The 19,041-nt window shown below is 48.8% G+C and overlaps 1 protein-coding gene across 1 annotated transcript in view; it reads right to left on the reverse strand.

Moving 5' to 3' along the window:
• ANKRD60 (ankyrin repeat domain 60) overlaps positions 1-17,682 on the reverse strand; it is a 39,649-nt gene extending 21,967 nt beyond the window's left edge. Inside the window, exon 1 of the mRNA XM_077459945.1 lies at positions 17,415-17,682. Coding sequence (XP_077316071.1) covers positions 17,415-17,619 — 205 coding nt within the window. The 5' untranslated portion in view covers positions 17,620-17,682. The remainder of the gene's footprint in view (positions 1-17,414) is intronic.
• Positions 17,683-19,041: the final 1,359 nt, after the last annotated feature.

Consider the following 19,041-nt stretch of genomic DNA (forward strand, 5'->3'; position numbering starts at 1 on the left):
TCTGACAGCCCTCTGCGACGGCGGTAACATTTCCGCCATTTTGTGTTTGTACCGGGGGTCTAAGTACGTTGCCACCCAGTACTGGTCCTTGACCCTCATGCTTTTTATACGGGGGTCCCTATTAAAACACTGGAGCATGAAGGCCCCCATTTGCACTAAAGTGGAAGCGGTGTGGTGGCCTGGCTCCTGCTCATCATCCAGGATAATGTCGTCCTCTTCATTCTCCTCTCCCCATCCTCGCACAACAGGGATCCCAGAAAGGTTTAAAGCATGCTCTTCTTGCTCCTGCTCATCCGCCCCGGCACCATCCTCCTCTGACTCCTCATCAGACTCCTGTTGTTGACTTGTCTCAGATAGAGTAGCCCCCCCTGGGAATTCATCCAGCATTGCGACTTCCTCATCTTCCCGCTCCTGCTCCTCCACAGCCTGATCAATGACACGACGCAATGCACGCTCCAGAAAGAAGGCATAAGGTACCATGTCACTGATGGCGCCATGGCTGCGACTGACCAGTTTGGTGATCTCCTCAAATGGCCGCAGAAGTCTGCATGTGTCGCGCATGAGCAGCCACTGGCGCGGTGAAAAAAAACCCAGCTCCCCAGAACCGTTTCTTTCGCAGAGTTCATACAGGTAGACGTTAACTGCACGTTTCTGCTGGAGCAGCCTATCAAGCATATAGAAGGTTGAGTTCCATCGCGTCGGGCAATCGCAAATAAGACGTCTGACCGGCAGATGGTGTCGCCGCTGAATGTCAGCAAGGCGAGCCATGGCCGTGTAAGATCTTCTGAAATGGGCCGAGATTTTCCTTGCCTGCCGCAAGATGTCCTGGACCCCAGGGTATTTGACAAGGAATCGCTGCACGACCAAGTTTAAGACGTGTGCCATGCACGGCACGTGCGTGATTTTGCCCTGTTTCAATGCGCTAAGCAGATTGGCACCGTTGTCACACACCACTTTACCAACTGTCAAATTGAGCGGTGTTAGCCACTCATCTGCCTGTGAACGCAAAGCTGAAAGGAGTGCCGGGCCAGTGTGGCTCTTTGCTTCCAGGCACAACAGACGCAGCACGGCATGGCAACGTCTCACCTGGCATGTGGAATAGGTTCTGGGGAGCTTGGGCGGTGCAGTGGAAGAGACGCTAGCAGCGGAAAAGGAGGAGGCAGCTGAGGAGGAGAGGGAGGAGGATGGAGTAGGAGGAGGAGAAGAAGAGTCAGGCCTGCATGCAATCCGTGGCGGTAAAACCAAATCTACACGGGTGCCACGGGTTACATGCTTGACGGCCGTCAGAAGGTTCACCCAGTGGGCAGTAAAACTGATATACCTTCCCTGCCCGTGTTTGCTAGACCACGTGTCTGTGGTCAGATGTATCTTGGCACCGACACTGTGTGCCAGAGATACATTCACTTGCCGCTGAACATGGCCATATAGCTCTGGGATGCCCTTCTCTGAGAAATACTTCCTTCCTGGGACCTTCCATTGTGGTGTTCCAATGGCCACAAATTTGCGAAAGGCCTCCGAGTCCACCAGTTTATATGGTAGTAGTTGGCGGGCTATGAGTTCTGACAAGCCAGCCGCCAACCGTTGGGCAAGAGGGTTATCCGGCGTCATCATTTTTTTACGCTCAAACATTAGGCCCACGGAAGCCTGCCTTTTTGCAGAAAAATGTGAGCTTGGCGTGATGGAAGGTGGAGTGGAGGACAATTGTGAGGAGAGAGGAGAAGGAGAAGTAGAAGACGAGGCTGGACGGTGAGAGCCTGCAGTGTGGCTTTGTGTGTTCCGTTGCTCCCACTGGGCTCGGTGATGGCTGCTCATGTGCCTTCTTAAGGCGGTCGTCCCTAGGTGAGTATTGGGCTTACCGCGACTAACGCGTTGACTGCAAAGATTGCAGATGGCAACGCTATTGTCAGCAGCGGACACGTTAAAAAAAGCCCACACTGCGGAGCCATGTGCCGGTGTCCTGGGAGCGCCAGATGTGACCGTACATGGTCGATGACTCGCTCCTGATACATTTGCAGTCTGCTTTGTCCCTGCTGTGCAATGTAAGTCATTGCTGCTTCTCCTCCCTATCTGCTGGTCCATATCTCCCTCTGAACTCCCCTCCTCTTCCTCTCTTGTGGGCACCCACGTGACATCACTAGACACGTCATCATCAACGTCACCTTCCCCACCGCTATAAGTAGAGTAGGCAGCAACACCGGGGACCAACCTCCTCCTTGGGCTGATCTGGGTACTGGCGTCAGACTGCTGAGTAGCGCTTGTTGCTACCTCCTCTTCCTGATCCAATACCAAGAGTGGCTGCGCATCAGAAATGTCCTCTTGATATGGATCGGAAAATAATTCCAGTGACTCAAGCGGAAGGTATGTGGTGGTGGTGGTGGTGGTCGTGTTGTTGGTGGTAGTGTCTTTGGGGGTGCACATAGCAGAGAGTGAAGAAGAGGGTGCAGATCGAGAGGATGAGGAGGGTGCAGAAGAGTAAGGCTGAGCGAGCCACTCAACCAAGTCTGGTGCATCCTTTAAAGTAATTGAACGCACCTTCTGCAACTTCCCACTTTGGCTCAAGCCTGTTGCTCCTGCCCTACCCCTACCACCCCTGCGGAAGGGCCTGCCTCTTCCTCTGCATGTCATTTTTTAAATGACCCTGTGACAAAACTCTTAGTCCCTATACCGCTGAAGGACTGCTGCAGTATAGGTGAGCGGTCAGCAGTGGTGCACGTCAACCCTATCTATTGTGGACCTATAGCGGTCCTTACAGAACAGCAGACTGTACCGCACTCAAGCCTATGTACCGTAGCACCCTATACCAAGTTACCAGTCCTTATAAGAACTTTTGTGGACCAAGCAGGTTGTGTGTTAGTGATTAGCAGACTGTACGTCAGTCCCTATACCAATGAAGGACTGCTGCAGTATAGGGCAGCGGTCAGCAGTAGTGCACGGCAACCCTATGTATTGTGGACCGATAGCGGTCCTTACAGAACAGCAGACTGTACCGCACTCAAGCCTATGTACCGTAGCACCCTATACCAAGTTACCAGTCCTTATAAGAACTTTTGTGGACCAAGCAGGTTGTGTATTAGTGTTTAGCAGACTGTACGTCAGTCCCTATACCGCTGAAGGACTGCTGCAGTATAGGGCAGCGGTCAGCAGTAGTGCACGGCAACCCTATGTATTGTGGACCGATAGCGGTCCTTACAGAACAGCAGACTGTAACGCACTCAGGCCTATGTACCGTAGCACCCTATACCAAGTTACCAGTCCTTATAAGAACTTTTGTGGACCAAGCAGGTTGTGTGTTAGTGATTAGCAGACTGTACGTCAGTCCCTATACCAATGAAGGACTGCTGCAGTATAGGGCAGCGGTCAGCAGTAGTGCACGGCAACCCTATGTATTGTGGACCGATAGCGGTCCTTACAGAACAGCAGACTGTACTGCACTCAGGCCTATGTACCGTAGCACCCTATACCAAGTTACCAGTCCTTATAAGAACTTTTGTGGACCAAGCAGGTTGTGTGTTAGTGATTAGCAGACTGTACGTCAGTCCCTATACCAATGAAGGACTGCTGCAGTATAGGGCAGCGGTCAGCAGTAGTGCACGGCAACCCTATGTATTGTGGACCGATAGCGGTCCTTACAGAACAGCAGACTGTACCGCACTCAAGCCTATGTACCGTAGCACCCTATACCAAGTTACCAGTCCTTATAAGAACTTTTGTGGACCAAGCAGGTTGTGTATTAGTGTTTAGCAGACTGTACGTCAGTCCCTATACCGCTGAAGGACTGCTGCAGTATAGGGCAGCGGTCAGCAGTAGTGCACGGCAACCCTATGTATTGTGGACCGATAGCGGTCCTTACAGAACAGCAGACTGTAACGCACTCAGGCCTATGTACCGTAGCACCCTATACCAAGTTACCAGTCCTTATAAGAACTTTTGTGGACCAAGCAGGTTGTGTGTTAGTGATTAGCAGACTGTACGTCAGTCCCTATACCAATGAAGGACTGCTGCAGTATAGGGCAGCGGTCAGCAGTAGTGCACGGCAACCCTATGTATTGTGGACCGATAGCGGTCCTTACAGAACAGCAGACTGTACTGCACTCAGGCCTATGTACCGTAGCACCCTATACCAAGTTACCAGTCCTTATAAGAACTTTTGTGGACCAAGCAGGTTGTGTGTTAGTGATTAGCAGACTGTACGTCAGTCCCTATACCAATGAAGGACTGCTGCAGTATAGGGCAGCGGTCAGCAGTAGTGCACGGCAACCCTATGTATTGTGGACCGATAGCGGTCCTTACAGAACAGCAGACTGTACTGCACTCAGGCATATGTACCGTAGCACCCTATACCAAGTTACCAGTCCTTATAAAAACTTTTGTGGACCAAGCAGGTTGTGTATTAGTGTTTAGCAGACTGTACGTCAGTCCCTATACCGCTGAAGGACTGCTGCAGTATAGGGCAGCGGTCAGCAGTAGTGCACGGCAACCCTATGTATTGTGGACCGATAGCGGTCCTTACAGAACAGCAGACTGTAACGCACTCAGGCCTATGTACCGTAGCACCCTATACCAAGTTACCAGTCCTTATAAGAACTTTTGTGGACCAAGCAGGTTGTGTGTTAGTGATTAGCAGACTGTACGTCAGTCCCTATACCAATGAAGGACTGCTGCAGTATAGGGCAGCGGTCAGCAGTAGTGCACGGCAACCCTATGTATTGTGGACCGATAGCGGTCCTTACAGAACAGCAGACTGTACTGCACTCAGGCCTATGTACCGTAGCACCCTATACCAAGTTACCAGTCCTTATAAGAACTTTTGTGGAACAAGCAGGTTGTGTGTTAGTGATTAGCAGACTGTACGTCAGTCCCTATACCGCTGAAGGACTGCTGCAGTATAGGTGAGCGGTCAGCAGTGGTGCACGTCAACCCTATCTATTGTGGACCGATAGCGGTCCTTACAGAACAGCAGACTGTAACGCACTCAGGCCTATGTACCGTAGCACCCTATACCAAGTTACCAGTCCTTATAAGAACTTTTGTGGACCAAGCAGGTTGTGTGTTAGTGATTAGCAGACTGTACGTCAGTCCCTATACCAATGAAGGACTGCTGCAGTATAGGGCAGCGGTCAGCAGTAGTGCACGGCAACCCTATGTATTGTGGACCGATAGCGGTCCTTACAGAACAGCAGACTGTACTGCACTCAGGCCTATGTACCGTAGCACCCTATACCAAGTTACCAGTCCTTATAAGAACTTTTGTGGACCAAGCAGGTTGTGTGTTAGTGATTAGCAGACTGTACGTCAGTCCCTATACCAATGAAGGACTGCTGCAGTATAGGGCAGCGGTCAGCAGTAGTGCACGGCAACCCTATGTATTGTGGACCGATAGCGGTCCTTACAGAACAGCAGACTGTAACGCACTCAGGCCTATGTACCGTAGCACCCTATACCAAGTTACCAGTCCTTATAAGAACTTTTGTGGAACAAGCAGGTTGTGTGTTAGTGATTAGCAGACTGTACGTCAGTCCCTATACCGCTGAAGGACTGCTGCAGTATAGGTGAGCGGTCAGCAGTGGTGCACGTCAACCCTATCTATTGTGGACCGATAGTGGTCCTTACAGAACAGCAGACTGTACCGCACTCAAGCCTATGTACCGTAGCACCCTATACCAAGTTACCAGTCCTTATAAGAACTTTTGTGGACCAAGCAGGTTGTGTATTAGTGTTTAGCAGACTGTACGTCAGTCCCTATACCGCTGAAGGACTGCTGCAGTATAGGGCAGCGGTCAGCAGTAGTGCACGGCAACCCTATGTATTGTGGACCGATAGCGGTCCTTACAGAACAGCAGACTGTAACGCACTCAGGCCTATGTACCGTAGCACCCTATACCAAGTTACCAGTCCTTATAAGAACTTTTGTGGACCAAGCAGGTTGTGTGTTAGTGATTAGCAGACTGTACGTCAGTCCCTATACCAATGAAGGACTGCTGCAGTATAGGGCAGCGGTCAGCAGTAGTGCACGGCAACCCTATGTATTGTGGACCGATAGCGGTCCTTACAGAACAGCAGACTGTAACGCACTCAGGCCTATGTACCGTAGCACCCTATACCAAGTTACCAGTCCTTATAAGAACTTTTGTGGACCAAGCAGGTTGTGTGTTAGTGATTAGCAGACTGTACGTCAGTCCCTATACCAATGAAGGACTGCTGCAGTATAGGGCAGCGGTCAGCAGTAGTGCACGGCAACCCTATGTATTGTGGACCGATAGCGGTCCTTACAGAACAGCAGACTGTACTGCACTCAGGCCTATGTACCGTAGCACCCTATACCAAGTTACCAGTCCTTATAAGAACTTTTGTGGACCAAGCAGGTTGTGTATTAGTGTTTAGCAGACTGTGCGTCAGTCCCTATACCGCTGAAGGACTGCTGCAGTATAGGGCAGCGGTCAGCAGTAGTGCACGGCAACCCTATGTATTGTGGACCGATAGCGGTCCTTACAGAACAGCAGACTGTACCGCACCCAAGCCTATGTACCGTAGCACCCTAGACAGACCAAGTTACCAGTCCTGATAAAGAGCTTTGTGGAACAAGTGAGTTGTGAATGATTAGCAGACTGCAGCAGAAGGGCAGCAGTCAAGTATAATATTCTTTCTATATTTGGAAGAAAGAATATTATACGTGTACAAGCCTATTACCGTACCACTGATACCAGTCCTGAAAAGAACCTTTGTGGAACTAATAGTAACAGCAAGTCTTTAAAATTATCCTCACTGCCTGACACACTGCTTCCTGCCTGTCCCTATACAAATTGGCAAAAAAGAGTAGGCTGGAACGATTAGCTGGAACAGCTCTTTTGTGGACCTGATAGTAACAGCTAATGATGATGATGATGATGATGATGAAGAAAGACTAATCTGGCTGAGCTGTCCCTAAAATAGCAGCATACAGCGCTCTGTCCCTTTATCTAAACTGACAAAAGAAACTCAGGCTGCTGACCTAACACCTATACCAGTCCTGAAAAGAACTTTTGTGTACCAAATAGCTAGCGTTTTCTCTGTCCCTACTCCACACAGGATCCTTTCCCTACAGTGACAGAAGAAAGAATGTAAAATGGCCACCGGATCGGGTGTATTTATAGGTTAGGGGGAATGTCCAAGTGTCCATGAGCTGTCATGTCTCAATTGGTTGTCCTGTAACACATGATAAACGTGTCACGAAAGGTTAAAGTTCTTGTATACATTAAACACGTAAGTCCGCCGGGGCGAACGACGGAAAAAGGCGTTCGAACCCGCGGACGGCGAAAGTCGGAAATTCGCCGCGAAACGACCGCCGGGCGAACCGTTCGGCCATCACTAATTACAGGCTGTATGTTACATGACAGCATTCAAAACTCAATGAACTGTAGTCCTATTTAAGAATATAAACCATGCACAATTCTCAATATACAAAATTTACCTCTTTTTGACAGTTAGGCTCCTGTCACACGGGCACCCAGAAGCCGATAAAAACAGGCAATTGATCCTTGTTTTTATCACCCCTGACCAGACCTTCCCCTGTCAAACTTTCCCATATGAGGTAATGGCATTGTCAGGAAAGCCAAGTTCATGCATATGCTCAAAGAACAGTCCACAGAGCTTTGCACAGAGTCTGGGTCATGTGCACATCTACATGAGCATGCACTGTGAATTGACTTTGGTGCCCAGTGGCCTATTTAAAGCACTGCAAGACTGAAGATCGTGGCTGAGTGGTCATCCGCCCCTGTGACTCATGACCAGACTGCTTGCTCCTGTGATATACTCAATTTACCCTATGACTACACTTGATCTAGATCCCCCTAGTACCTGATCCATTGGCTAATCTTTTGCCTGTGATGTGATACCCATGTGCTACTGACCTCAGCCTGGAAACTGTTCACAATCCCATCTTCCTAACCTTCACCTATGCTGACCGTCTGTTGCCAACTTCTGCCCATTTGACCGCATTTCTGCTTCCTGTAAGGACATCTTACACAAGTTCCTGTTCTTTAGATTCTACTTCATCGCAAGATCCAGTTCTTCTGTTGATCAGAACATACTACATGTCCTGTCCTACCCTCTGATCAATCTCGGGAGGGGGGTGTCAAACAGGACAGGAGGTGTAAGCCCTCTCATCAATTGCAGCCTCTGCCTGCAAGCAGCAGCAAAATACTTGGATCATGGCTGGTGTTGCGGTCTCACAATGGAAAATCACTGCATGTCGGTTAAAAAAAAAAAAAAGAAAAGAAAAGAAAGGGAGGCATCAAAAGGAGGCAGTATCTCCCCTTAAATGCCTGCAAACCTCAATTTAAAGTCCTCTGAAAAGTGATTCACCTTACATCGCTTTTAAAATGGGGGGAGGTAAACACTGTACTGAAAGGAGCCTAGGGGAGGGTTGCAATCCCATAATTAGGGTGCAACATGAAGCCACTGAATCCGGGGGTTCTCCTCTCTGCAGATGCCTGCAATTTTTGAATGCACTTGTTGTGTGTAGCTCTGCCTGCACAGCTGCATCGTTCGTCCACATATTGACTACAAGCCCTCATAGATCTCAATGGAGCACAAGTGCCATGATGTCACCATACACCTAGTCCATGATACTTCTTACTGTCTTGTATCTGAAGGTATTTACCTCGGTAGACCCGTGCAGTGGCAGCTGGTGCTCAAACTTTTTGGGGGGCGCAAACGAACTGAAAAATTCTGAAAAATACTGAAACAAAAACATCAATTGCAGCCACTGTGCCATCAATGGCAGCCACTGTGCCCATCATTTGCAGCCACTGTGCCCATCATATGTAGCCACTGTGCCCAGAAAATGCAGCCAATTGTGCCCAGCAAATGCAGCCAATTGTGCCCATCATATGCAGCCAACTAGTCCCATCATATGCAGCCAACTGTGCCCATCATATGCAACCTCTGTCCCCAGCAAATGCAGCCAACTGTGCCCCATCAATTGCAGCCTTGATGCCCATAATATGCAGTCACTTTGCCCAGCAAATTCAGCCAATAAGGATGAGCTTCGAGTTCGTGTCGAACGTATGTTTGAGTCGAACATCGGCTGTTCGATGAAGATCAAACATTATGGGCCGTTCGCGCCAAAATCGAGCGGCGCGTCACAGCCTATAATGCACTGTGTCATTGCACTGCATTGCTGGCTGATGATTGACCAAGCATGCACTATGACCCGCATGCTTTGGTCAATCACAGCGCCGTCAGCGAAAGGAGCCATAATTGGCCAAAGGCAGGGTGCCTGTGGCCAATTATGGCTCAGGGGGTTAAGTACATGGCCCACACTATATAAAGCCGCCGGCACATCGGCTGTGTGTAGTGTGTTGGTGGCGTTTGAGAAAGAGAGAGACAGAGAGACTGTCATTTCATTTAGTTTCAGCAGGCAGGCCTAGGTGGCAGTGCTGATGAAGAGAGCCAGGTGGCTTGGCATTTTTCATGTATTGTTTTTTTGGCAGAAGAACCCCTGTGTGGGCAACAAAGTGCATGTATGAACTTTATATTGTTCCTTTTTAACAAAAGTGGGCTACCATGCCCTTAAACGAAAGTTCCTGTTCGCTGTGAACTTACTGAAAAGACATCTGCCACTGAGTTAAACACCCCCCAATGTTACAATATATATACATACTGTATATAGTTTAGCTGGAACTCACTGCAGACTCTTCCTGGTGTACTGTTGCCAGGGCTGGTGCAAGGATTTTTGACACCCTAGGCCAGTGATGGCGAACCTTGGCACCCCAGATGTTTTAGAACTACATTTCCCATAATGCTCTTGCACTCTGCAGTGTAGTTGAGCATCATGGGAAATGTAGTTCCAAAACATCTGGGGTGCCAAGGTTCGCCATCACTGCCCTAGGCAGAACCTCATTTTACTGTGCCCCCTTAGGTCCACCCCCTTCGCCCTGCCCATGTACACACCTCCTTTTTAATGAAGCGCCCATCAAATGCAGCCCCACCAGCACCCATAAAATGCAATCTCACCAGTGCCTACCAATGCAGCCTTCCAGTGCCCATCAATGAATGTTTGCTTGCTTCCATCCTTTCGGTGTTGGGACACAGACACAGTCCTCTGCCACCGCTGTGCCTCTGTCTCTACGTGCGAACGGTGCGGTGGCTGCCTGCTGATGCAGAGACTTGGTTGCTTTCTTCAGAGAGAAGAGAGTAGGAACACCAGTGGCTGGGTACCCTAGGCAGCATTGCACCATAGGCAGCTGCCTAGTTTGCCTAGTGGTAGCACCGGCCCTGACTGTTGCTAATATAAGTCATATATATATATATATATATATATATTGTAGACATGTCACTGGAGAAGTGATCGAGGGGGTGTACATCTCACCTAGGTTGCTACACAGTGTGAGATGGTAAATCCAGGATGGATCAGTTTCTCAGCAGCGATATGCTGCTGAGTTGTTATTTAATTTTGCCGGGCCTGGGTTTATATGGAATGGCAGGTAGGTTTGGTAGAGGGACCTGTCATTCCACATCCCCCGATCCAGTTCTGGGTTTGGGATCAGGTGAGCTTGGATCCTAATTAGCCTGGGAAGCTAAAGGCTCTGTAGGGTCTGCAGGTGATTGCTTCTCAGCCAGGGAATGAACAATCTGTGTGTTGAAGGAAGCTGCAAGCACAGCCACTGCTGGAGCTAAAACTCACCCTGCGATATCCAGGCGAAAGACGCTGTGTTTGTAAGTGTCAGATAGGTGAGCAGAACCTGTTAGTAAGCGCCCAGCCGGGCTAGGACTTTTATTTTTGTTGTACTTAGAAAGCACGGTGTTGCTGTATATTTTGTTTGCTGGACTGTTTGTACCACGAATAAACGCCAAGATCTGCTTTATCAAATTCCAAGTCTGCTGTGAACTGTGTCCAAACACACCCTACCCCGGGAAGATCCCTTACAATTGGTGGAGGTAGCAGGCAACGCGGTTGCTAGGGGCAACGGTGTGGACAGACTTGGCTACAGCTGCTGATGTCCTGGGTGAAAGCTGCAACTACACTCCAAAAACAGTCCAGCAACATGGAGGAGATGCTGAAGCAGTTTATGCAAGTGAGTTTGCAACAACAGCAGGCTCAGACAGAGGCCAATAGACGACATGAACAGTCCATGGCTGAACAACAGCAGATGATGGCTGCACAACAGCAGGCGCAGACAGAGGCCAATAGACGACATGAACAGTCCATGGCTGCACAACAGCAGATGATGGCTGCACAACAACAACTTATCGAGCACCTGATAGTAAATCGAGAGGCGCCTGTGGTTGCTAATCCACCCACAATGGAGGGAGCCGCTCCAGAGATTTTTTCTGGGAGAAGGACTGTGCAGAAAGCGCTGCAAAAGATGACTGCTGAGGACGATGTTGAGGCCTATCTAACAGTATTTGAGCGCGTGGCTGAGCGAGAGAAGTTACCAGCCGCTGAGTGGGCAGAGGTAATTGCGCCCTATTTAACAGGTGAACCTCAAAAGGCCTACTATGACCTCAGTGAGCAAGAGGTTAAGGACTATACTCGGCTAAAAGAGGAGATGCTTGCCCGACTAGGAGTTACTACTGCAGTCCGTGCCCGGAGGGTACGCAACTGGAGCTACAGTCTGGACAAATCAGCGAGGTCCCAGATGTATGACCTAATCCATTTGGCAAGAAAGTGGTTGGAGCCAGACACTTCTACTCCTGCACAAATCCTAGAGAAGGTCGTGATGGATCGCTACCTCCGAGCCCTTCCTACTGACTTGCAACGCTGGGTGGGACAAGGTGATCCTAAGAATGCAAACGAACTTGTCAACCTTGTGGAGAGGTTCCAGGCGACTGAGGACTACCTCCGTGATGTTCCTGCAGCATCTTCACCTCCCCGGAGCGCCAGATCTGTGCCGTCAGCTGGTAAGAGACTTCCATCTATTGGGGGAGTGTGGAGGGGTGCTGATGGGGGGAAAAGGGCTCAAGTGGTGTCTCAGGGACAAAAGACTGGTGATGGTCCCGGGTGGCTAAGGGGCTCTGAAAAGGACTCCTTGCCAAAGAGACCAGGCCCTATCCAGTGTTGGAGATGCCATGAGGCGGGACACGTGTCGGCCCATTGCCCTCTTACCTCTGAACCCATGGAATGTGACGCTAGCAGGCGTCAGTCGCTATTTGCGGAACCATCTTGTGCTGCAGTTCCTGGACTAGAGACTGAACCGCAAATCTGCAACATCACAATCAATGACTTTCCTGTTAAAGCGTTAATGGACTCAGGAAGCCTTGTAACCTTGGTGCATGCTAGCCTGGTGACTGGGGACTTAGAGTCTAAAAAGCATATGAGTGTTGTGTGCATACATGGTGATACAAAAGTGTACCCTATAGTGCTGGCTAAAGTCGGGACTGAACAAGGCACCGTACAATATGAAGTGGGTGTGGTTAAAAACCTCATGCATAATGTAATATTGGGGCGCGATTTTCCATTATTCTGGGCTCTTTGGGAAAAAAGAAAAATCCCCAAAAGGAGTGAGGATACCTCTAAGGGGGTTGCCTTGTCCACTGTGAATGATAAAAATGTGCAGGATGAAAATGATTGTTTTCCTTTGCAGGTCCTGGCTGGGGAGGAGGAGGCTCCTCCCACTGAGCAAAATATACTAGACTTAGAGGTGTCTAGCGATAATTTTGGGACTGCACAATTACAGGACCCCACTCTCAAAAATGCGAGAGAGCAGGTTGCTGTTATGAACGGGGTACCTCAGGAACCAGATGCTGAAAAAAGATTTCCACATTTTTCGGTGACTAATGATCTTTTCTATAGAGTCAATAAGGTTAAAGATGAGATTGTGGAACAGCTTCTGGTACCTAAGCCGTACCGGCGTCAGGTGCTTGACATGGCACATAACCATGTTCTTGGGGGACACTTGGGGACTGACAAAACGCGAGAGAGGGTTCTCCAGAGGTTTTTTTGGCCGGCCATATATGATGACATTAAAAAATACTGTGAGTCGTGCCCCACATGTCAGGTTAGTGCCCCAGTGTCACATTTTCGCAGCCCTTTGGTTTCGCTCCCTATTATAGAGGTGCCTTTTGAGCGTATTGCCATGGATTTAGTGGGTCCCATTGTAAAGTCAGCTAGAGGACACCAGTATATTTTGGTAGTCCTGGATTATGCGACCCGCTATCCTGAGGCTGTACCCTTAAGAAACACTGCATCTAAAACAATTGCACGTGAGTTGTTTTATATGTTCTCTAGGACTGGGATCCCCAAAGAAATCCTAACTGACCAAGGTACGCCATTTATGTCGAAAGTAATGAAGGAATTATGCAGACTATTTAAAATCTCACACATCCGTACCTCTGTGTACCACCCCCAGACGGACGGATTGGTGGAGAGATTTAATAAAACTTTGAAACATATGTTGAAGAAAGTGGTGGCAAAAGATGGTCGTGACTGGGATCATTTATTACCCTACCTCATGTTTGCTATTAGGGAGGTGCCCCAAGCGTCCACAGGGTTCTCACCATTCGAGTTGGTCTATGGTCATCACCCTAGGGGTCTACTAGACATTGCAAAAGAGACATGGGAGAATGAGTCCACCCCATACAAGAGTGTTATTGAGCATGTAGCACAAATGCAGGACCGTATAGCCACTGTAATGCCCCTGGTAAGGGAACACCTCCAGAGAGCTCAAGAGGCCCAAAGTAGAATTTACAACCGGTCCGCAAGAATCAGGACATTCAACCCAGGCGATAGGGTCCTTATACTAGTCCCCACTGTTGAGAGTAAATTCTTAGCGAAGTGGCAAGGTCCTTATGAAATTGTTGAAAAGATCAGTGAGGTGAACTACAAGGTGCACCAACCAGGTAGAAGGAAGCCTTTCCAAGTTTATCACATAAACTTGATCAAGCCCTGGAAAGACAGGGAATCCTTGGGGGCGACAAATACTGTTAATAATTTGTCACAACCAATCCCTCCAGTCAAGGTAGGTGATACTCTATCAGTGTCACAGAAACAGGAGGCTCAGGAATTTTTACAGAAAAACAAAAACAAGTTCTCTGACCTCCCAGGGCGTACACACCTCATCCATCATCACATTGAAACTGAGCCTAGAAGCAGAGTAAACCTTAAGCCCTATAGGATACCCGAGGCACGTAGGGAAGCCGTATCTGCCGAGGTAAAACGTATGCTTGCTCTGGGGGTAATTGAGGTGTCACAGAGTGAATGGTCCAGCCCAATTGTGCTAATCCCAAAGCCCAATGGAACTTGGAGGTTCTGTAACGATTTCAGAAAGTTGAATGAGATCTCCAAGTTCGATGCGTATCCTATGCCCAGGGTAGATGAGTTGATTGAGAAGTTGGGTAACGCCAGGTACATAACCACCCTCGATCTCACAAAGGGCTATTGGCAGATTCCACTTTCTGACGAGGCTAAAGAGAAAACTGCTTTCTCCACCCCTGATGGGCTATTCCAGTATGTAGTGATGCCGTTCGGGTTACATGGAGCGCCTGCAACTTTCCAGAGGTTGATGGACTTGATTCTGCGACCACATCGTGACTACTCAGCCGCCTACCTCGATGATGTGGTCATTTTTAGCCCTGATTGGGAAAGTCACCTCTGTAAGGTACAGGCCGTGTTGGATGCCATAAGTGATGCAGGGTTGACCATAAATGCCGAGAAGTGTGCTCTAGCCCTAGAAGAGGCCAAATATCTGGGCTACATTGTTGGAAGAGGATTGGTTAGGCCACAGCTAAATAAAATTGAGGCAATACAGAATTGGCCTAGACCCCTGACAAGGAAACAGGTTAGAGCTTTCCTGGGTATTACGGGTTATTACCGTAGATTTGTGCCGAACTTTGCCTCAGTTGCTGCTCCGCTAACTGACTTGACAAAGGGCGGAAAGACAGCAATGGTCACGTGGACCCCAGAGGCCGAGGAGGCTTTCCAAAGCCTTAAGTCTGCCTTGTGCCAACCACCTGTGTTAGTCACCCCCGATTTCAGGCGAGAATTTCTGGTCCAGACAGATGCCTCTAGCACAGGCTTAGGTGCAGTACTCTCACAAGTAGTGAATGGTGAGGAGCATCCGGTGACGTACTTGAGTAGAAAACTAACCCCGGCCGAGAAAAATTATGCCATTGTGGAGCGAGAATGTTTGGCAGTGAAGTGGGCCCTAGAATCTTTAAAGTATTACTTGCTAGGCAGGAAATTCAAGTTGGTGACAGACCATGCCCCCCTAACATGGATGAAGTTAAACAAGGAGATAAATGCAAGAGTGACTAGATGGTTTCTCTCCCTACAAAACTTTAATTTCACTGTGGAACACAGGCCAGGGAAATTACAGGCAAATGCTGACGCATTGTCAAGGGTAAGTTGTCTGTGGGGACAAAAGGCTCAGCCCTCCGGTCTGAAAAAGAGGGGGGGGGATATGTAGACATGTCACTGGAGAAGTGATCGAGGGGGTGTACATCTCACCTAGGTTGCTACACAGTGTGAGATGGTAAATCCAGGATGGATCAGTTTCTCAGCAGCGATATGCTGCTGAGTTGTTATTTAATTTTGCCGGGCCTGGGTTTATATGGAATGGCAGGTAGGTTTGGTAGAGGGACCTGTCATTCCACATCCCCCGATCCAGTTCTGGGTTTGGGATCAGGTGAGCTTGGATCCTAATTAGCCTGGGAAGCTAAAGGCTCTGTAGGGTCTGCAGGTGATTGCTTCTCAGCCAGGGAATGAACAATCTGTGTGTTGAAGGAAGCTGCAAGCACAGCCACTGCTGGAGCTAAAACTCACCCTGCGATATCCAGGCGAAAGACGCTGTGTTTGTAAGTGTCAGATAGGTGAGCAGAACCTGTTAGTAAGCGCCCAGCCGGGCTAGGACTTTTATTTTTGTTGTACTTAGAAAGCACGGTGTTGCTGTATATTTTGTTTGCTGGACTGTTTGTACCACGAATAAACGCCAAGATCTGCTTTATCAAATTCCAAGTCTGCTGTGAACTGTGTCCAAACACACCCTACCCCGGGAAGATCCCTTACAATATATATATATATATATATATATATATATATATATATACACTGTATACAGGAACAGTGTATCTTGTAAATGCTATAACTTTTGCTCCAACCAATCAATAATTGCTTATTGCGATTTTTTTTTTTTATTAATTTTTTTACCAAAAATATGTAGAAGAATACGTATCGGCCTAAACTGAGGAAACAAAATGTTTTTTTATATATTTTTGGGGGATATTTATTATAACAAAAAGTAAAAAATAATGTGTTTTTTTTTCTTTAAATTGACGCTCTTTTGTTTATAGAGCAAAGAATAAAAACCGCAGAGGTGATCAAATGCCACCAAAAGACAGCTCTATTTGTGGGGAAAAAAGGACGTCAATTTTGTTTGGGAGCCACGTCGCACGACCGCGCAATTGTCAAGCGACGCAGTGCCGAATCGCAAAAAGTGGTCTGATCTTAAAGTAGTTGTAAACCCTTACAAACCACTTTGACCTACAGGTAAGCCTAGATTAAGGCTTACTTGTAGGTCCAAGAAATATCTCCTAAAACTATACGGTTTAGGAGATATTTACAAAAAATCAGGCACCGCTGTCTACGGCGCAGGCGCACTGGGCAGGCCACAGATCACAGCGATATGCAGCTCGTTTCGGCTCCCGTGCGCATGCACGGGAGTGACGTCATTGCGGCTCCGGCGAATCACAGTGCTGGAGCAGCGAGACCCGGAAGTCACTCCGGGATACATGTCAGCGGTGAACATGAAGACGGAGGACCGCTTCGGGGGCTTCGTTCTCAGGTAAGTTATTCATAATGAGCTAGTATGCTATGTATACTAGCTCATTATGCCTTTGCCTTGCAGGTTGCATTTTTTTTTTTTTTAAAGTGCCTTTACTTCCTCTTTAAGCCAGCAAAATGGTCCGATCTGAAAGTGGTTAAATATGAGATCTGGGGTCAAAAAGATCTCAGATCTCATATTTACTCTAAAATGCAATAAAAAAAATAAAAAATAAAAATGTAATTAAAAATAAATAAAAATGCCCATTTAAGAGCTATGGGCAGAATTGAAGTTTTGACGTTGCTTCTGCCCTGCATTGTTATGGAGACGGGTGGGGGCCATCTTCCCCTCACTCGTCTCCATGCCCAGCAAGGGTGAAGATCTGATCGCCTCCGCCGCCGCCGCCGGCTCCAGCAAGCTGTGGAGGGCACCAGAGCGTGGCAGGAGGGGGGCCTATCCCGCCGCCGATGAAAGGGATCTTGCGCTGAATCCACTGCGGAGACCACTATTATCGGAAACCGGACCACCGGCCGAACAAGAGTATACCGGAGTTATGGCAGCTAGCTATTCCTCTTTAAAGTAAGGACGTATATCGGCGTGCGGCGGTCCAGAAGTGGTTAATAATAAATCTAACTATAATAATTAGTGATTTATTGCCCCTCCCCCCAGCCTTGTCACCTTCATCTACATAGGACAACCTCTGCAGGTGGATTGGGATCCCAGCCAGCAGCTCCAGCTTCTCTTTCAGCTCTGCCATCTTCATATGGTGACTACATCCGGGCACTGAGAACCTCTCCTGGCTCTCCTGGAGTCTCACTTTGATGCTGAACTGGCTGTCACGTGGGGTGAGGGTCCCGGACTTCATTTTCCCACGGTGAGCCATAGGAAGGGATCAGAGGAAGCAAGAACCAGGGAGAGAAAGTGTTGCTAGGCAACCACAAAGACGCTACAAACAAGAACGGGGCTGCTGAACTGGTTACTAGGCAGCCCTGCACCCGCCCCCTCTATCCAATTTGAAAGAACAAAAAATCTAAATAATAACTAACTACTAATAATTAACTATTAGATTATAGTTATTGGAATTTCCTTTTTAAATGTGGCTGTTACTGAATGTAACGAATACAAATTGATCTGAAGTTACGAGTTATCCGAAATAATGCATGCCGCATCGAAACAAATGGAACATAACAAATTATTAATAAATAATAACAAAACGTTTTTATTAGAGTCCTTTCACACGGGGCAGATTAGTGCTGATCCGCCTTGTGGATATCCGCTTGCTCAGCGGGGATCGCCGGATCGATCTCCGCTGAGCAGGAAGATGACAGGTCTGTCTCTGCACACTGCGCAGGGACGGACCTGTCACAGCGCCGCTCTCCCCTATCTCATCACAAATCCCTCCCCCCCCCAGCTCTCCTCTCATCACAAATCCCCCCCCCCAGCTCTCCTCTCATCACAAATCCCCCCAGCTCTCCTCTCATCACAAATCCCCCCAGCTCTCCTCTCATCACAAATCCCCCCAGCTCTCCTCTCATCACAAATCCCCCCCCTGCTCTCCTCTCATCACAAATCCCCCCCCCAGCTCTCCTCTCATCACAAATCCCCCCAGCTCTCCTCTCATCACAAATCCCCCCAGCTCTCCTCTCATCACAAATCCCCCCCTGCTCTCCTCTCATCACAAATCCCCCCCCAGCTCTCCTCTCATCACAAATCCCCCCTGCTCTCCTCTCATCACAAATCCCCCCAGCTCTCCTCTCATCACAAATCCCCCCCCCCCCAGCTCTCCTCGCATCACAATTCCCCCCAACTCTCCTCTCATCACAATATCCCCCCCAGCTCTCCTCTCATCACAAATCCCCCCCCCAGCTCTCCTCTCATCACAAATCCCCCCCCAGCTCTCCTCTCATCACAAATCCCCCCCTGCTCTCCTCTCATCACAAATCCCTCCCCCCCAGCTCTCCTCACATCACAATTCCCCCCAGCTCTCCTCTCATCACAAATCCCCCCCCCTGCTCTCCTCTCATCACAAATCCCTCCCCCCCAGCTCTCCTCACATCACAATTCCCCCCAGCTCTCCTCTCATCACAAATCCCCCCCCAGCTCTCCTCTCATCACAAATCCCCCCCAGCTCTCCTTTCATCACAAATCCCCCCTGCTCTCCTCTCATCACAAATCCACCCCCCCCCAGCTCTCCTCTCATCACAAATCCCCCCCCCAGCTCTCCTCTCATCACTAATCCCCCCCCCCCCAGCTCTCCTCGCATCACAATTCCCCCCAACTCTCCTCTCATCACAATATCCCCCCC

The sequence above is a fragment of the Lithobates pipiens genome, unplaced genomic scaffold (assembly GCF_037356315.1).
Source record: "Lithobates pipiens isolate NorthernLeopardFrog02 unplaced genomic scaffold, aLitPip1_a1.2 Scaffold_28, whole genome shotgun sequence".
NCBI classification, from domain to species: Eukaryota; Metazoa; Chordata; class Amphibia; order Anura; family Ranidae; genus Lithobates; species Lithobates pipiens.